This window comes from Sebastes fasciatus, chromosome 7, assembly GCF_043250625.1.
Source record: "Sebastes fasciatus isolate fSebFas1 chromosome 7, fSebFas1.pri, whole genome shotgun sequence".
Taxonomy (NCBI): Eukaryota; Metazoa; Chordata; class Actinopteri; order Perciformes; family Sebastidae; genus Sebastes; species Sebastes fasciatus.
This window is the reverse complement of record NC_133801.1, coordinates 20985059-21003476: the sequence shown is the minus strand read 5'-3', so window position 1 is coordinate 21003476 and position 18418 is coordinate 20985059. Positions and strand designations below refer to the sequence as shown.

The 18418-nt window shown below is 42.6% G+C and overlaps 1 protein-coding gene across 9 annotated transcripts in view; it reads right to left on the bottom strand.

The window, feature by feature from the left end:
* The window catches only part of cux1b (cut-like homeobox 1b), a 68555-nt gene that overhangs the window by 44620 nt on the left and 5517 nt on the right, over positions 1-18418 (bottom strand). For 6 of the 9 annotated variants that reach the window (XM_074642190.1, XM_074642181.1, XM_074642182.1 and 3 more), the window contains exon 2: positions 1870-1980. In XM_074642190.1, the coding sequence (XP_074498291.1) occupies positions 1870-1980 (111 nt within the window). Of the gene's footprint in view, positions 1-1869; positions 1981-2143; positions 2299-18418 lie in introns of those variants that run through there. The other 3 variants (XM_074642185.1, XM_074642186.1, XM_074642188.1) reach the window with 3 other exon arrangements.

The window sequence follows — 18418 nt, the reverse complement described above, 5'->3', positions numbered from 1 at the left end:
TGCCGGCAGACAGCAGACAGGCCAGCCTGAGGAATCCTCCGGGGAGTATGGAACTCCCATTCGCTGTCTGTCTGCCCTGCAGCTAAACACAAACGTGAGTATGTGCATGCGTGCACACACACACACAAGCACACACAAAGTTGTTTTACTACCACTGCCTCTGGCTAGCAATCTTTGGGACATTTTACAACCATTCCCACCCTTGCCTTTATAACAGTGTGGTAGAGGAGTCTTGACTAACTAAAAGGAAATTAAGAACTGGATGAATTATTCAGGCGACTTAGGAAGCACAGTGAGATGTAGTCTCTTAAAAAAAAAAAAAAAAAAAAAAAAAACTCAGTGTGTCAGTACTAATGAATTATGAAAACTTTGTTTTCACGCTGCATTTCTTTGCACTACTTTCAAAATGCTACAAAAGCCTGCGTGTGTGTGTGTGTTATTATGCAGACCATGAGTGCAGTTCACGCCGAGTACAGCTCAGCAGACTAGACACAGTCAACGTAGGCCGGTCTCCTGGTTGTTGAATAATGGATCAGAGACGGACTCCCGCTCAGCCTAATGCAGTCTGATCTGATGTGACTGTGATCTCCGCTGACTGGCGCAGACCACAGAGAGCTGACAGCCCCGCTCTATAGGCTGGTCAACCACACAAGCCACGCAAGAGACAGGAAACACAGCGAACGACGATCAGGGCATTTTTAATCAAGCGCGGGGGCCGTCGCACGTTATGAACTAGCCTATTTGGTAGGCAGCCTCGATGCTTATACACCTCCGAAAACGCCGGGGAGTTTTAGTGCTGATTCCTATTGAGCTGTTACAGCCCTGTAATGAATCCTGTCGCTCGTCTGGCCTGGCTCAGATTCCTCCTCCACATACCAGGGAGATGCCAGGGGCCACACAGACGCCAGAGGAGCCTTCCTAAATCACAGCCTTGTTACACTGATGAATGTGTGTGTCCTGTTCTGTGATCTAGGCTATCTGCCTCTGTGTGTTTGTGTGTGCGCGCCTCTGCTGCTTCTCTCTGGATGTTTTCTTTGTGCGTGTCTCTCCACCTCTCTTGTCTGTGTGTGCTGCTAGTTATGTGGTTATACTTGAAAAATGAGATTAGAGATGAATGTGTGGGGTAAAGTGGAATTCTTCTCCATGCAGGTACAGTTTCCTCTACACCGGGTGGGCTACAAGCTGAAGTCAATAGTCACAATCCTCATCCTGTGGTAACTATAATAGGCCTACTGTCAACTCCGCCGAGAGTTGACGATTTTCTATCCACAGTCTTCTCCATTCATACATAATTCATGCCGCCATCAATAATTCACCATGGTGACATTACCAATAATAACACAACAATACTTTGTTTTCGCTGTGTGGTTTAAAGTGTGTTGCCTTGGTAACAGAGATGAAACAAATATTCCCAGGAGGAGTGATGGGAACACAGGAACAGGACAGAATTCCCTCCTGATCCCACTTAGTAGTGTTGTCACACTCTCTTTCTTTCTCTCCCTCCTGCTCTGCCTCTCTCTCATTTCTCTCTCTCTCTCACACACACACACACACACACACTCACACTCACGGACCACACTTTCCTGCACGCATAAAAAACTAGGTCAGATAATACAAACTCCTGAGGGGTTTTCTGTTTTGTCTCTTTAGGATTTCAGGGAAACTAATGGAGAGACTATTTTTGGGAGCCAAGCCCGCATCTCGCTGCGCCGTCTACTCCTCCCCTGCTTTCTCAGTAAATAATCACGGATGCGTTTATGAAGAGGAGAAGAGACACAGAGGAACACTGGATTGTCAAAAAGAATCGCGGGATGTATATGCGTGGCTGCTGTGTTTTGGTGCGTGCCTGCGAATATGGGATTTTCTCACCTCTGGTGTGTTCTTCTTGAACTCGCGGCTCAGGTCGATTAGTTTCTTCCTGGACTGTTCGCTCTCGTCCTGTCTGTTGGCGAGCTGTGTGGCGGTGGCGTCTAGTTCTTTCTGCAACACAAACACACAACTTTTTTTTAGCATACTTATCATTATTGTCTCTGTCATTATAATCAGCATCATTGTTATCATTCAGGATAAAAAGACAGGGGCTGTTTTCTGACTAGACAGCAGACTCCTTGACTCATCTGGCGTGCTGCGGACTACCGCGTACCGCCTCAGCTGAACTTGGCCAGTTATGTTGCAGGAGCAGAGGCAGAGAGCAGAACCACAACACCGATGTACCGCCAAGGAAAACCCATCTACACCAGTTGATCTGCTACCAGCGCGAGCAGTATCTGGAGCCATTCAGCCTGTCAGTCAATCAGTAACCACTGTGTCGGGCATGACAGCGTCTGTAGCAATAGACTACTACTGCTCCGCACGCAGTTCACAACAATTATTGACTGTCTGCACCAGACGACCCCTCCCCTCCCCACATAACAACAGCGCAATTATCAACAACAGCAGTGTTGTCAAGAGTAAGGCAGGGCCCGCCTTTATCCACATCCATTTTGCATTGTTATTAATAGCTATTTACGGGACTTGTTCCAGATGATGGGCCAAGTGCTGACATTAACAAGACGTTCAGGCCTTGTAAAGATTGTATCTCTCTCTGCTGAGTGTGTGAGAGTTGCCGGATTATGTTTCTGTTGGATTCTTGCCTCCTGTCACGCTCACTCCTTTTTTTTCCCCCCTCGTTTTTCCGTACTCTCCACAGATCATCCGCTCACTCATTCAACCAGCAGTACCTTCCTCTCCGTTTAAATCTCTCTCTCTCGCTCTCTTCTCCCTTTTACTCCGCCTCCCCCTTTTTCTTATGCCCCCTCCCATCCACCTCCTGTGAGGCCGCCCACCCCTGAGAGTGATTAAACGCTGCTGAAGGGCCGTTATGCTAACTAACACACTAATCATTTAATACACACATTACCACAGGGGCCCTTGTGGCTCAGTCTGCTGACAAGGTCCCAAAACACACTCACGCACACATGCCCACCTCCCCGCATCGCCCACGCCCCCCGACACACACAAGAAAATACAACCCTCTAAAGAAATAGTGTGATCAAGTACTAATTAGTAGATTTTCCTCCCATCAGCGTTAAGTTTAATTCCCTGACCAGCCGTGATCTCGTTTTATCCACAAACCATAAAAAAAATATGTAACAAATGTTGGTCGACCGTCCTCTGCAGTGGATTTTACGCAGTAGCACAGGACGTTTGAAAAAAAACAAAAAAAACTGCTCACTTGCTTACATGCCATCTTGCTCTCCCTGCCCGTGGAGCAGTTGATGTAGCAGCCTGTCTGCCCATGGCCATGGAGCAGCTGCACTATCTGTTAGTGAATTCGAGCGTGCGCAGAAGCTTGTGCAATGCTTGATGAAAGGAGGGAACCTTATAAATTTTAATCATGTTAAATTAATTGTCAAAAAAAAAAAATGAATGCTCTAGTTCATGAATAGAGGTGTAATTATGATATTGGTAAAGATTAGCTACAGGAGCAAGAATATAAAAGGCCCAGTTGGTTGAAGATACTAACACCAAATTTGGCAGATATTAATCACAATTTGATGCGTTAGGCCTTAAGGCTAATACGTCTTAAATCATTTAAATATAATAACTCTCTGGAACGGCCTGATCAGATTTCAGAAGGCGTTAAGCAGCAACCAGGACAATTTTAGGTAGATCCCAAAAGCGAAGAGCTAATGGCGTTAATCATTCAAGCTGTGCCATTAAACACTAGGAATTAATTTTGAAAATATAGAGTACATAATCCAAATCACTATAGAAGTCAAATACCATGGGTGACCGATTAGTACACGTTCTTGATTATGAAGTGTGTATGTGTGTGTTTAGCACCTCAGGACACAATTAAGTGCATCAACATGAAGAATAAAGTTTGAGAAAGTTAATTAAAATGAAATAAATTTGAATTAAGTTTGGTTTGTATTACATTGTCTGCTCCATCGAAAAATCACCACTGCCTCTAAAACAGTGGTTCCGGGCCCCCCTTAGGGGGGCGCCAAAGATCACACGGGGTGCGCAAGGATTTGCCTGCTCTGAGTTGTCCAAATTAGATTTGCACATGTACAACTAAAATCATAATAACTACAGGTGTAAGAAAATATCGAATATCGGGATGTTATATTTTGTGATACTGTATCGATCCTAAAAAACACTATCGATTTTTAATTAATAGTTAACATGCAAAGATAAACTCAGTCAATACTTTATTTCTTTTGCAAAGAGATGCACCCTCTCAGAGTATGTGACCTCTCAAAGTAGTGCTATGGTGCTGGATGTTACAGGAACTGTGATGAATGCAGATCCCATTGTTCCGATTGCATAAAAAAGTAAAATAAATTCACTCAGATTTTATGCAAATGATGGTGTGTTCTTTATACTACAACAGTTTTCCTAAAATTAGATTTAAAAAAAATAAATCACAATATATCGCCTTGCTTACAGTATTGTAATAAATCTCAATATATTAAATCGTAACCCCTGTATCGTAATACGTATCGTATCGTCAGAGTCTTGCAAATACATAGCCCTAATAATTACAGACTAACTGGATAATTTATATAAAAGTCTGTATATAAAACTATATAAAAATAGATATTTCTTTGCTACTTCTGCAAAATCTGACAAAATATTCAGCTTCAATCCGTATTTGTTGGCGTTTAGCCTTTCAAAAATAGCATTTTCACTGCGGTCAAAAACCTATTTGCTCTCCCACTTGACGTACACAAAGCGAGACATGTATTTCTGCTCTCACACTAATATAGTAAACTACTTTAGTCGTTACAAAAAAAGATCATATTATGTATCTGCATTCACTTGGCAAACCTGTCAAGACATCATCACTTTATTTATGTTGACGAAACTGAAAACTTATATTCATTAAAGAAAAAAGATTTAATAGAGAAAAAAAGGACTCATTTAATACACTGAATCACTTTATCCAAATTGAGGACTTTCTTCGAGGATTTATCATTTTTTTCTGGGGGGTGATGACGACATTGTCTTTACAGGGACATAACCTTTATACTATATGACTATTACTACTACTATATTACATTATTGCTCATGTTCTAGTCTTTTTAATGACGGTAGGAAATGTACAGCTCATGTTGTTGCTCATTGAGTTGAAATAAATAACCTTATGTCTTTATTAAGCTTGCCAGATTGCTCTTTGATGTGCAAATTAGTTCATGCAAACATCAGGTAAATTTATTTTCAACTCCAAAAGTCAAAAGAAGTTAAACACAATAATCTATTCATATAAATTGATACGTGTGCTTGAAATAACCACAGCCCTCCGCTAGGGTTGTGCTTTACGAGGTCATGTGCCAATCCCTGACGCCCTTGATTCCGTCCAATCCCTTTCCAAAACCCTGCACATATCCCAATGTGTTACCAAATCCCCAATTCCCCCCCCCCCAAAAAAAATTCTCACTGCTAAGCTAAATAAACACATCACACATGAAAGAGGATTGATTCAATGCCAAGTGGGCAAGTAATTATGGGCATGGTCTCAGTTAAAAAAAATAAAAAAGAAGGACCCTCCGACCCAGTGAGGTTTTGACTATGCAGCAAACTCTGTGCCCACATCAGCAGACACGGGCAGACTTTACACTCATCTTGCTGATAGAGCGTAACATCCGAAAGTGCACAATCCCTGCTGCCCACCCCGTGTTCACACACACATCAAATCTCACTGACCATTAGGGGACGGATACTATTCCCATTTTAAGCAACATATAGACTAAGCACGAGAGGTTGTCATATTTAAGCACCTTAAGTGAAATATTGAACAAATATGTTTGGGTACACGCTCTGCTGAATGCTGTTTTTGTAGAACGTGGGTTCTTAGCAAAATAAAACGTGACTGAACTGTGGTCGGTTTACATGTTAAAAAGTGCAGACTCAAGCTAGAGTTTCTTACAGGTTTGTTTTTTTAATAAAAACAAACTTGAACTTGAAAATGTTGACACAGGCTTTTTCCAATGCAACATCTTTTTTCAATGGCCAAATGTGTACTGATGGTTTCAGAACATTTATATAGGAAAAACAGATTCAACTCCCTCATAAGGTGATATTCTCAAGCTTATAACAATGTATGGGCGTTGCACTATTAAAACTGGTTGATATTTACTCTAATATAAGGGAATGTCAATATGGATAACCTGTTTGAATTCTTTGCAGTGAGGACTGTCAGTGCCCAATCAGTCCAGCTACCTGATCCTTGCTAGCACACACACTGCAGTTTATATTACGGTCGTGACTAAAGATAGCAGATAGCTTGACTAATAGATGGCTAAATAGAAAGATGAGGACCTTTCATTTTTATAATGACCGGAAAGGTGACATCTGTCACTATCCATCTAAAGTCCTTACAGTGAACACTAACGGCAACGTGTGCAGACAACTAGTTAGCTAAAAAGGATTGGATAGAACCTTAGCATGTTTCAGTTTTAACATACATAGCATGTTTCAGTTACAACCATATATAGACTGTATATAAAGATGGATGAAATGACAGCTCCCCAAAAGTGAAGCCAAATAATCTTGATCGCCCCCTGGTGGCTGGTTGCAGTATAGATCATAAATCCTGCCCCTCATTGTTAGCGGATGGGACATGGGCCAAAATAAAAAGTTAAAGTGCACGTCAAATACATTTTTCACAAAGATGGTTTCGGTCATTTTAGGCAGTTCTTATCAGGCTGATGTATGTTCAACTTTCCATAACCGTCACAAGTCTGTGTAATAGAACATGTGTCAAATTGATCATAAATGTAGTTATAGAGATATTATGGTCAGCTGTTGTCTTTTCTGGCAAAACAGCTACCGTGATGTTAACGTAGCAGCTAGGTGGCTCACGCTAACAAGCTGCAGCCGTGCTCGGCTCGTGATTGGCTTGAATGTGTGTGTGGGCTGCTCCAGCCCCCCCCGATGAATACTGCACAGACCCTGGCTCCAAATGACGTCAAAATCTCAAGATGGCAGCTCCCAAAAGCGGATATTTTGGCTTCACTTTTGTACAGTGGGAGGAAGTGGTGACGCGTCGTCCATCTATATATACAGTCTATGATTTGAACAAAGAGGTCAGCAGTACAAAAATGGCTTGAAAAATATTAGTAAACTGTTTCACAACCAAAAATGCATATTAATACATCCCTAATTATGATAAAGACTCAGCCTTGAATGGAGCGCGTTCTACCAGGTGAGCTACCGGGGCCACCCCGTGTTGCATATTTTTAACTGAATTCCAAAACTAGGTGTCATTTACTACAGGGTTTATTTTGAATTTATTAAGCAGCATCCACCCGCTATTCTGTTGGTTTCATCGAGCTCCAAACTTTTGGAGGGGAGTACTGTTAACTTTAAGGAAAAGGCTGCTCTACAAGGGCTCTGCCATATGGCATACCACTGGGATATTCTTTCTATCATGTCTGGCATCAATGATTGACATCACGCTAGTTTGATAAACCTTACAAATTAACATGTTTGACAAGTCGCCAAGACATGAAGAAACTAATTAACCAAATCCAACAACATGCAAATGCAGGGAGTCTATATTTCACAACACATGACTAATGTAACGACAAGAGATTAATTGCAGAGGCAAAGTGCAAATACCAGCATGATTGATGCTTCAATGTAATGCCTGCAGTGTGACCAGAGCACCGAACAACATGCATGAAGAGCTTGTGTACTCTGTGCTTGGGGCCCTTCAGGCCGACACTCTCTGGCTCTCCTTGGCCTGACTTTGAAAGGTTTTACTTTTCAGATGCGAAAACTGTTTAATTTAGAGGTGAATTTATTCATCTAACCATATTCACATCAACTATTTTTAAATCTGGCTGTGGCTGGTTAGGACTGCACTGTCTAGTTTAGCAGAGGATGGAATATGGTGTGTGCAGGGGAGCATTAAGTGGGCTGTAATGTCTGTGTGATTGCTGTAACAGCCCTGCTTGGCTTGGCTGGACTGGCCCACAGCAGCAGTCCCTGTCCTGGTTCATTTGGTCGTCTGGTCAGCTGTAAAGACGATTGGAACAGATTGCCAACACTCCCTAGAGAGACTTCAACACCGACTTGGCCAAGAAGCCTCCCGCACACTGCTCCACACACGCGTGTGCTCTCACATGAATGCACAGACAGGCCCGCTGCAGTAACTTGGGGAGCCCAGTCTTTCCACATTCTTTTGAACTCCGTTTCAAAAGAGGAAGTCTGCGAACATGTTCGCCCAGTGAAATTTGGCATGGTGAGCTATGTTCGCAGCTAGGAGGGGGGGGAGGGGGAGAGGGCCAAACGGAAATAACTATCTCTGCGTCCTACAACTGTGGCAATAATACTAATCACTGATAACAGTCACGGGTAAACAAATCCTATTACCACTGGCCATCAGACCCAAGGTGTATGTGTGTGTGTTCATCTCTCCTAATGAAATTCCTTCCACTCGTCTGCCGGCAGAGAGAGGCCTTCTATCTGACTAATTCGCTCTAATTACTCTAATGAGCCACAGGTGACGATACAGTGAGACTGATTAATTAAATGGGAGGCACCAATCAGGCATGTCTGATTATGCCAATCATATCGACTACCGACTAAATGAGATAACAGGAGACAGACGCACTTTAATTGAGGTATCAAAACTTCACGTAATTCCTTATGCCCTCGCGCACCGACGATGCCGAGACAGATAAGGCGGGTGGAATGACAACAAAGTTATTGTTATGTACACAGTGCGAAGTCGATCTGCAGCTGCCGTCTGAGCCGCCGCGGTGACCAGGAGTGCACGCATGGAGGAGAGAACGCCACACAAGCTTCAGATCTCGTTCTCGGTGGAATAATTGGGACTTAAACTGCTAAGAAACACTTCTGTTTACACCTCACACATGCCAAGTAGTCTGCCACTACTCCTTTAGTCCAAACACAATGTAGGTTAACTGCTCCACATTCGTTGCATGTTTTACACATTAATCTAATGGAGTACCACTCTTGAATTCATGCCAGGCGGCGAAAGGAGATGGACAAAAATACATTTGCTTCTTCTCAGTAACACCATATTAGTCAGAAGAGGCTAATATTTTTAAATAAAACTTTTCTGTGTGCATTATAAAGTGAGAAGGCTTTTTTAAACAGTCTCAGAACATGACACAGATGTTAAAGAGACGAAGTTTTGCCAGCCAGCGCAGTCGCTAATCTTTCCTTTTATCTCTGACATGTCTGAGGCTGTTATGTGGTTATGATAGTAAACAGTAAAAAGGCGTCTGGAAAGATGTCTTATCTGAAATCTACGAGGCCTACCTCTGAAACCCCCCCCTCCCTCCATCTCCCCTCGCGGCGTTCCACCTCCCTATGCGGCTGACTGTTCTGTATGCCAAACCCTACTGTGTGCGGGGGTGGAGTCGTGGGGTGGCGGCTCAGTCAGGAGCGACAGCCGCGCTTGCTACAACGACACGGTACATGAGCACAGATCACAGGCACGCCCCCTCAAAACACAGCACAGTAGCAGGCGCAGATAAGAGACTACAATCCTGGCTGCCTTCCTACATTTGACACAGCGATAGCAGGGTGCACAACTTTTAAATGTGCCAGCGAGACGCCGTTTTCACAAACCACACAGGGTTTGAAGACGCAAGTCACATCCTCCTGAATTCTTTGCTTTTCCTCTCACCCACTGGAGTCAAAACCGCAAAGTTTTCTTAACCGCAAGCTAACACAATAGTTTCACTGCGACAACTAAATACTTTTGTGTCTGCGTGTGTGTGTGTGTGTGTGTGTGTGCATCTCTGTTTGTGTGCAGAGCGGTTGGGGGCGGGGGTCAGCCTACCACTCTCCACAGCCTTAACAAGACGCTTGTGGTCCCTGAGCGTTTTGCTCCTTTTTTTGAACACAGATCCATATCTACCAACAGCACAGGAGCTGTCAAGACTCACCTCACTGACGCTGACGCAAGCCTGGATCAAAAACAGGCTTTTTACACCACAGCCTCGTTTGTATTGATCCATGTTTCTCTGCTGAGAGACTGGTTGTTGTTTTATCTCCACAACATCCAAGCCTTAACTCTCCTGAAGCCTACTGAGAGCCAGTCATTATTTTTGCCCGACCTATAGTCTGACGAGGGGGTTTCAGAGGCCAGGGCCTGAGCCTAAATACAAATATAATGAGACTAAGATGGTTGCTGGCGTGGAAGGAAGTGAGGCTCGCTCGGTCTCATTTTGCGGAGTTCGAATTTAGCTGGAGGCCCGTGTCACAAAGGGTGAGTGGTGTGGAGGGTGCAATGGGAGGAGAGAGGTACGGCGATATGCTAGGGGTGTAATGCATTGGTGAAAGGGCAAGATTTTTCATCCCTGCGTTTACAGGGTGGAACGGCTAGGATATTGAGATCTGAGATAGGATCAGAGGGTAGTGAGCTGTTTCAGCTACGATAAAGGCCACGCATTACAAACAGAGCACAGATAGAGAGAGAGAGAACTAAAGAGAGAGAGAGAGGGAGAGAGTATCACACCTCTCATCCCTGAATTAATGCCTCCATTCTGCCAGGAAGCCATTCTGTGCCAGTGAGAGGAGATTGGGGAGGGGATGAGTGCACAGATACGGACTAAAAAATGGAAACTGCGATCATGGAGAGGGGCGATAGGGATTAATCAAGTCTGGAAGAAGAGTGGGGCTCTCCAGGCCCTGTAGCACATATACAACCCCGGGTCCCAAGGACTCTGGCGAGCAATTGACACCGCCGCTATTAGTTTATATGACACAAAATGCACACGTAAGTAACCATGGGTGGATAATGACAGAGTCACAGGTGCAGGCTAGCAATGTTGCACACATCCACTGATTACACTGCGAGCTAGTATTTTTTTGGCCTAGAAAGTCTGTGACCCTCGACAATGGAGCAGTGTTCAAAGTTGCTCTAATTTCGTTAAGATTTGATCTGCTCTCAATTCGTTAGCCTATCTGATTTGTCGTAATTCACTTAGATTTCCATTTAAGGACTACGAGCAGCTTCATGCTATTGGCACAGTGACAGGACAGTGAAAAAGGTCTGCATCACTCTCATGTGCCTCCGGTACATTAAATCCCCCCGCTCTGCATGATGCCCTTTTCCACGTTTTAATTTAGCCCCGTCTATCTGTTGTATCCCGTAATTTTCTAGACGCCTGATGATGACACATCAGCAGGCGTCGTGCCACAGCCTATAAACGCAGCGTGTTGACTTCTACGCATTAATCAAAAGCATGTATGAAAATGCCCCATTAGGTTAGATATATCTAGACGCTTTTAATGTGTCCAACACACGCTGTCACTATTTTCTAGCGCGGCCCGGCCTTCTGACTGAGTTTGACACCTATGGTCTATACGATCAACATCAACAGAGCATGTCCCGGGGCTGAGTCTTACTCAGCCCTTTATGAGCAAGAGTTTTTCCTGCTCCGCTTGCACGACTTCTGAGAGGAAAAAGCCAGAGAAACACAGTGAGAAAGAAAAGAATGAGCATAGCTAATCCTTACAGTAATGACAGAATAATTAGCTTGCATTAGGCTATGTAATGGGTTGTAATTATATCATTTATTCTGCGTTGAGAGAACGTGATATAAAGCCCGCACAATGAAGGAAGAGGAATTGAGCTAAGTGGGAAGTAGGATGGAGCATGTGTAAGAGCTCAGGCTCTCTCTATTGATTGATCCAAACATCAAACGAACCACTAGAGTAATGGGAGGAGTGAAGGACAGCTAAAAGCTATTTGGAGCCTCCACTGCATAAAAGACTTGACCTGTTCCACACAGCCTACATATCAAAACCATCAAACAGCAATCAATAGACCAAAGCGGTCAACTCGACAAACCGTCACCCTACTAAAACATCAAAACCCCCGGCCCAAGCGTCAGATGATAGGCTACACTCAGCTTATCCATTACCATCAGATAAAGAGGAGATAAAACACAGAGCCTAATCCTTTCATGTGTCGTGACAGCCACAGCAGCCTCCGAGGCATTCCTTCAGTCTGGCTCTCAAATAGTTTTATGGCGGAAGGCAGCCATTCAGTTCGCCAGCCAGCCAGTCAGGGCTGTTCTGGTCTGTTTGTCTTATTTCACAGTTTACACGCTGTTTTATAGGTAGTTATTATGGTCACCATGGTGATGCCATACGTTTTTATGGTCTTTTGGTCTGAGGGCAGAGAGTGTAATAAACGAAAAAAAACACACACACACGTGAAAACAAAGACTCGCAAAACACGCTCCTGCTGTGGAAAGGTCTCCTGTCCCTCCCTTCCTACCCTCCCTCGCTCGCTCGCTCTTTATCAGTCTCACCAAATGCCTATCTCCCTGCTTTCTGCTTCATGTGAAACATGGATAGGCTGACGTACAATTGTCCTCTCTCATTCCACATCTGGAGCTGATCAGAGGGCCTCCTGGAAGTTGAGGCCTCTGGGCCTATTAATAACCATACTGCTGAACTCCGGGTCAGACAGCAGTCAGCGGATGAGCCTGTGTCTACTAAACACATATTCCCTTCCCCCTTCCCCCTTCCTCAAGAGGACAACTCTCACTTTTAAAAGTGAAACGGCAGGCTTCAGTATTTAGAAACGTACATCCAAGTTTAACACTTTTAAATTGGGGCATACGCAGGCTCCTACAACTCAAATAAGTAAACTAAAGTTTGAAACTTCTGACCTCGCATTTTGTCATCCTTTAAAAATAAAAGCATGGGAAAACAGCCTGGGCTAATTGTGAGATCATTTTCTCCCTTCTGGAGTTGTTGTTTTTCCCTCTTTCCGCGTCCAAACAAGTTCAAGTTCAAGGAGGCTAGACCTGTTAAAGGCAAGACAGATGGTAGAGTCATCATCTGTTAGCTCTAAAAGGTTAGACCAGTCAGACGGGCCAGGTCATACTGGGGTCTGCAGGGTCAGACCACCTCTGAACCCTGGCTCCAGTCTGACAGCTGCTCGGGTCAAATGTCACGGAGAGGTTAAGGTATCGTCTAAGGACGTCCAATGAATTTAACAGATACAGGACTGTCACATTTGTATAGAATTCCCCATGTTTTGGAAGACAAAACCACGGACAAGTCCTACGTTTATTAACAAACCCAGTGCTAATAGTTACAAATATCTAATTTGATTCCCATTCAAATTTAAATTAGTATATCAAGCATTACAGTGATTTTGGTACGCTACGCCTAAACCGAGACAGCCATCTTTCCTTAAATGATTACACCTCAAAAACTGAAAATACACGTAAGCAGTCCACTTCCTCAACTGAGTTCCCCTGACTGGGCAAAGTTTGCCAAGCTACGACGTGAAACTAAAGCCGTGAATATCTCACCGAATGCAGAGAACAATTTGTTAAGCATAAACCCCCTCCGTCCAACACACACTCGTACACGCACCTGTGAATACAGGGTAGTTGAATCATCATAATCGGTGGTAGTTTTCTGCTGAGCCCAGCCAGCAGTCTGTGTTATTTTTAGAGGGCTGACACAGAAGCAGGCCGTCCATTTACTCGGTGAGCTGGCAGCAGGGACCATCACAGGCTCTGGTTGCTTTTAAACTACCAAAATGGGAATGAGCTCAACATAAACACTGCAAAAGGTGTGGACACTTACAGAAACGGAGTTAGGCTCAGATTCGGAGCCATTACAATTCCATTAGGCTCCTTATAACACAAGGCGGTGTGTGAAAAATGCAAACACATTAAACCATCAAACACCACATCATCTCATAGCTGTGATGAATTCATGCTTATGTTTAGAGGAGAATAATATAACAACTACTGGCCTGGGACGATTCATCTATCTCCCAATTAGATACTATCATGATACTTGGGTGCCGATTTGATATGTATTGCGATTTTGAAGTATTGCGATTTATTGTGTTTTTTGTAAACTTCTTTAACACTAGACCATGGGAAAAAGTTGAATCATACACACTTCTAGGGACTTTTACTTTGGAAAATATCTAAATTAATACAGTAAAAATGTTTGATTTTCAGCATGTATGTAGTTAAGGATGTCCTGAAGTCAAATACAGTATATCAGTCATTGTCAGGCATTATTTATTACATTGTTTCCAACAACCCAAAAATCAAAGAATAAAGACAATTCCCTTTGTAAAGACAGTTCCTTTTGTTAACACCTTATTTTGGAAACCGGACATAGTCACACGTGTATACTTCCGCTAACTTCGCCAAGTCTGTTGGTAGCTCTCCCGTCAGCTCCGTTTTCTTTATGCATCCATGGTCAGCTCCATCGGGGCCGTTTGAATGCATTTAACATAAATGTCAGTATATTGGTGTTCTACAGTCGTAGCGTCGGCCGATTTGACCACGGAGATGAGAGTGACAGCTGGCTTGACCGCACGTTACCGCAATACAATAACGTTTCCTGTCCATGACAGAGTTAGCATGCAGCTTTAGCCGTGATGTCTATCTCTGCTTTTCCTGACAATGAGTGAAACCCAAAGTGTTTCCATACTTCACTGTATGTGTAGTATTTACCACGTTGGATTTAACGTGAGGATGCAGGTCGTATCCACGCAGACCCTCCATCGTTTTCTACTTTTTCGTTTCTGCTCGCGCCGGCTGGCTGCTGTTTGTTTTGGTAGAAGGATACAGATGACGTCATGTTACTCAGACTACAACAATAAAAGCGGTAACTTTCTTCTACCTCCATATAGACTCAAATGAAGCAAATATATCAATTCTGGCATTAAGAAATTGATTTCAAAATCGTAAAAAAAAAAAAAATTAAATCTGGATACATAGGTGAATCGATTTTTTTCCCCACCCCTATCAACTACTAGCACTGTGAGTCAATTTGACAAAAATTAATCACACCGCCTACCAACTAATAGCAAGATGACGTGAAAGTTTCAAAGGTAATAAGGGGATTAGACAATAAAATGCTCGCCTTTGCATTAATCACACAAAACCCTGAGGAATAATAAAATTCCTGCAGTAGCAAATCTCAAACTTCTGGATGGACTGAATATAAAAGCCAAGAAAAAAGAGAGTGTAACGGAAATTGGAGTGCGAACTGAGGCTAAAGGTTGAAGGCTGCTCCCATCTGACGTGACTGATGGCTTGAGCCTGAAGGCCGGCTATGGATCTAGCAACCGAAGCCATGATTGACATTGAAAATTACAGAGTGAGCTATTAGCAGATAGCAGGCCATATCATAATTCAATCCCTACACCATCAAAGTGCACCAATATCATAATTCAATGCCAAGAACCATTAGCCTGCTGCGCACCAATATCATAATTCAATCCTGAGGCCATCAGCCCTTGCCAATATCATAATTCAATACTTGGACCATTAGGACACACCAATAGGCCTATTAGAATTCAATACCTATGGTCAATGATCTCAACAGGACACTGATACGGGAGTCATACGTTAGCATGGGATGAGGTCTGCACATCAGGCCTTATTTAGCCCAGACTCCTTGATAACAGTGAGATAAACAACACTAAAATTAGTCAGGGCAAGTGGCTCACCAATAGCTTTGCGCCACCAGACGCTAAAGGCCACAGCGTGTTTGCTGCAGAAACACATTTCAGGCAGGCTTATGCAGACGGACAGGTTTGTTGAACAAAATGAAGCTCTGCATTAGCTTCAAACTCGGCAGTGTGAGCTCAGCCAAACCAGTCAAAAACGCTTCAAACACTGGCCCCCAGTGTGTGTGACCGTCTGCAGTTGGTCTAAATTATCACATTGTGGTACCTTGTGGAAACGGGACTCCCATTTCGTTTTCTGGTCCATTGCCTCTGTTTATATTTCCATGTTAACGTCTTGTTTAGCTCCTCAGAAATACTGTAAATCTCATCCAGGCGCTGCTTTGCTGGGTCATCAGAAATCTGCACCTTAACAACCAATCAAATGGTTTTCAGAAGCTCAGATTTCCTCGGCTGCTTTTAGTCAATTTTTCACCAGAGTTGTCATTATTCAAAAGTTATTCCCACCACACATTTCTTCGGTTTCTTCACTTAACTCTAATCCTCATGTACTGCTGCGTGTATAGTGTAAATGACTGGAGTATGGAAAATACAGAAAAGAGTGATGTGTTACTGAAAATGTTATAAATTACTCAAATGACAGAAGATTAACCAGCAACTATTTTGACAATTGATTAACTGTGGTTCTAGTAAAAACAACAGTCATTGGGTTCCAGCTCCTCAGTGCTGAGGATGTTATGATTTTTTTGCATTTTATATGTTTATAAACGTAATATCTTTCAGTTTTTGACTGTTCGTTGGACAAAAAGATCTGAAGATGTCATCTGGTGCTTTAGGAGGTTGTCGAGGGCATTTTTTTAATTTTCTACCATTTTATAGACAGGGTCAGAAAATAACTTTTTTGTCCCCTTCCAAAATCTACCAGCCACTCGATAGACTATCATTGTTTTTTTTGGCTGGTGAGTGAAGCAAATCTGTTGGTTAGTAAGGCTAGGACAATACACGTATCTCCTGATTCGATACTTGGGTGCCGATTCAGTATTGCGATTTTTAAGTATTGCGATTCTACAAGTATTGCGATTCGATATTACGATTCATTGCAATTTTTTTTTTTTACTTTTTTAACACTAGACCATGAGAAAAAGTTGAACCATACACTTCTAGGGACTTTTACTTTGGAAAATATCTAAATTGATACGGTAAAAACTTTAGATTTTCAGCACGTATGTAGTCAGAGATGTCCTGAAGTTAAATATATCAGTCATTGTCAAGAACTATTCATAGTAAATATTATATAAGTTCCCTCATAAATAAATGGCATTTTCTTTTCAGTTTATAAGGGGCATGTAATGTTTTATACGTCTGGTTAATATAATCCAATCAATCTTATTTCCATAGAGTATGTATTTTGTATATACAGTTCCCTTTGTTAACACCTTTTTTTGAAAACCAGACGTATTCACACATGTATACTTCTGCTAACTTCGCCATGTCCGTCGCTAGCTCTGCGGTCAGCTTCGTTCTCTTTATACATCCATTGTCAGCTCAATCAGGGCCGTTTGAATGCATTTAACATAAATGTCAGTATATGGATGCTCCACAGTTGTAGCGTCGACTGATTTGACCACGGAGATGAGAGTGATGGCTGGCTTAACTGCACGCTACCGCAATACGATAACGTTTCCTGTCCATGACAGAGTTAGCATGCAGCTTTAGCCATCATGTCTAGCTCTGCTTTTCCTGACAATGTGTGAAACCCAAAGTGTTTCCATACTTCACTGTATGTGTGTTTACCACGTTGGATTTAAAATGTGAGGGTGCAAGTTGTAGTTGCAAGTTGTTTTCTGTCTTGTCTTTTCGGCTCTCTACGGTTTGCTTTGGTTTGACGGTTACGGTACGATTATGACGTCACGCTACTCAGACTACAACAATAAAAGCGGTAACTTCCTTTTACCTCCGCATAGACTCAAATGAAGCAAATATATCGATTCTGGCATTACATTTTTTTTATTTAAAAATCGTAATTTAAAAAAAAAAGCTATATATATATATATATATATATATATATATATATATAGGTGAATCTTGAATCATGTCTTTTTCCCACCCCTATTGGCTAATGCAAATTACCAACCCTGTTTATAGACCAAACAATTCTTGAGTTACTGAGAAGATAATCTGCAGATTAATCAATAATATAAAATAATCGTCAACTGCACCTCTAACAGAATTGTTAGCTGCAGCCCTACTTTATTACATTGTGTGACCAATAATGTTTAACTATTTGTTGGTCTCATACCTCTGAAAACCAACAGGTAGTGGTGATTTAATAAAAAGCTGGCATTTTAAATGAGATCACCTTGATGAAGGTGAGATAGCTGAAAATATGTGGTAGATAAAAAGATAAAAGCAACAAGAAAAGAGTGAGTGTTTCTTTTGTTGCACGTAGGAGACTGGATCTAAGCCCACTGCTGGTCTGCACCTTCCTACTTTACCCGTCAACTACAGACAACAACAGACTTTTTTTCTTAGGAATGCAAGATTTTTGTTTACTGAAAACCGTCGGCTCAATATCACAAGATGAACTAGACTTACAAGATTACATTGGCCGTGGAGGCACTGTTTCAAGTGTATGCTTGATTTTTTTTAAATAAAGTGGGCATCATCCTCAAACTTACAAGTGGAAACAGCCAGTATAGTCCTCCGAAGTGAGCCTATAGAGAAGTGTCCAGTCACCGAAGTCCAAGCTCTCTCTTACTCTGCTGGAATACAGAGTAGCAGAATAATGGATGCTTCTGTCATGAGATACGGTGAAACTCTATGATGCCGTAGGTGAGAGAGACTCCAAGTGGGTCTGTAAATAATGCCTGCCACTTGAAAATAGGTCTCTGGAAACTGCCCCCTGTGCTCTTGTTGCTGGTGGTTGGGGGGGTGTTTTGTCTGTGTAGTTACATTAAAGTGTTTTAGTATTAAGCTGTGGGAAAATAT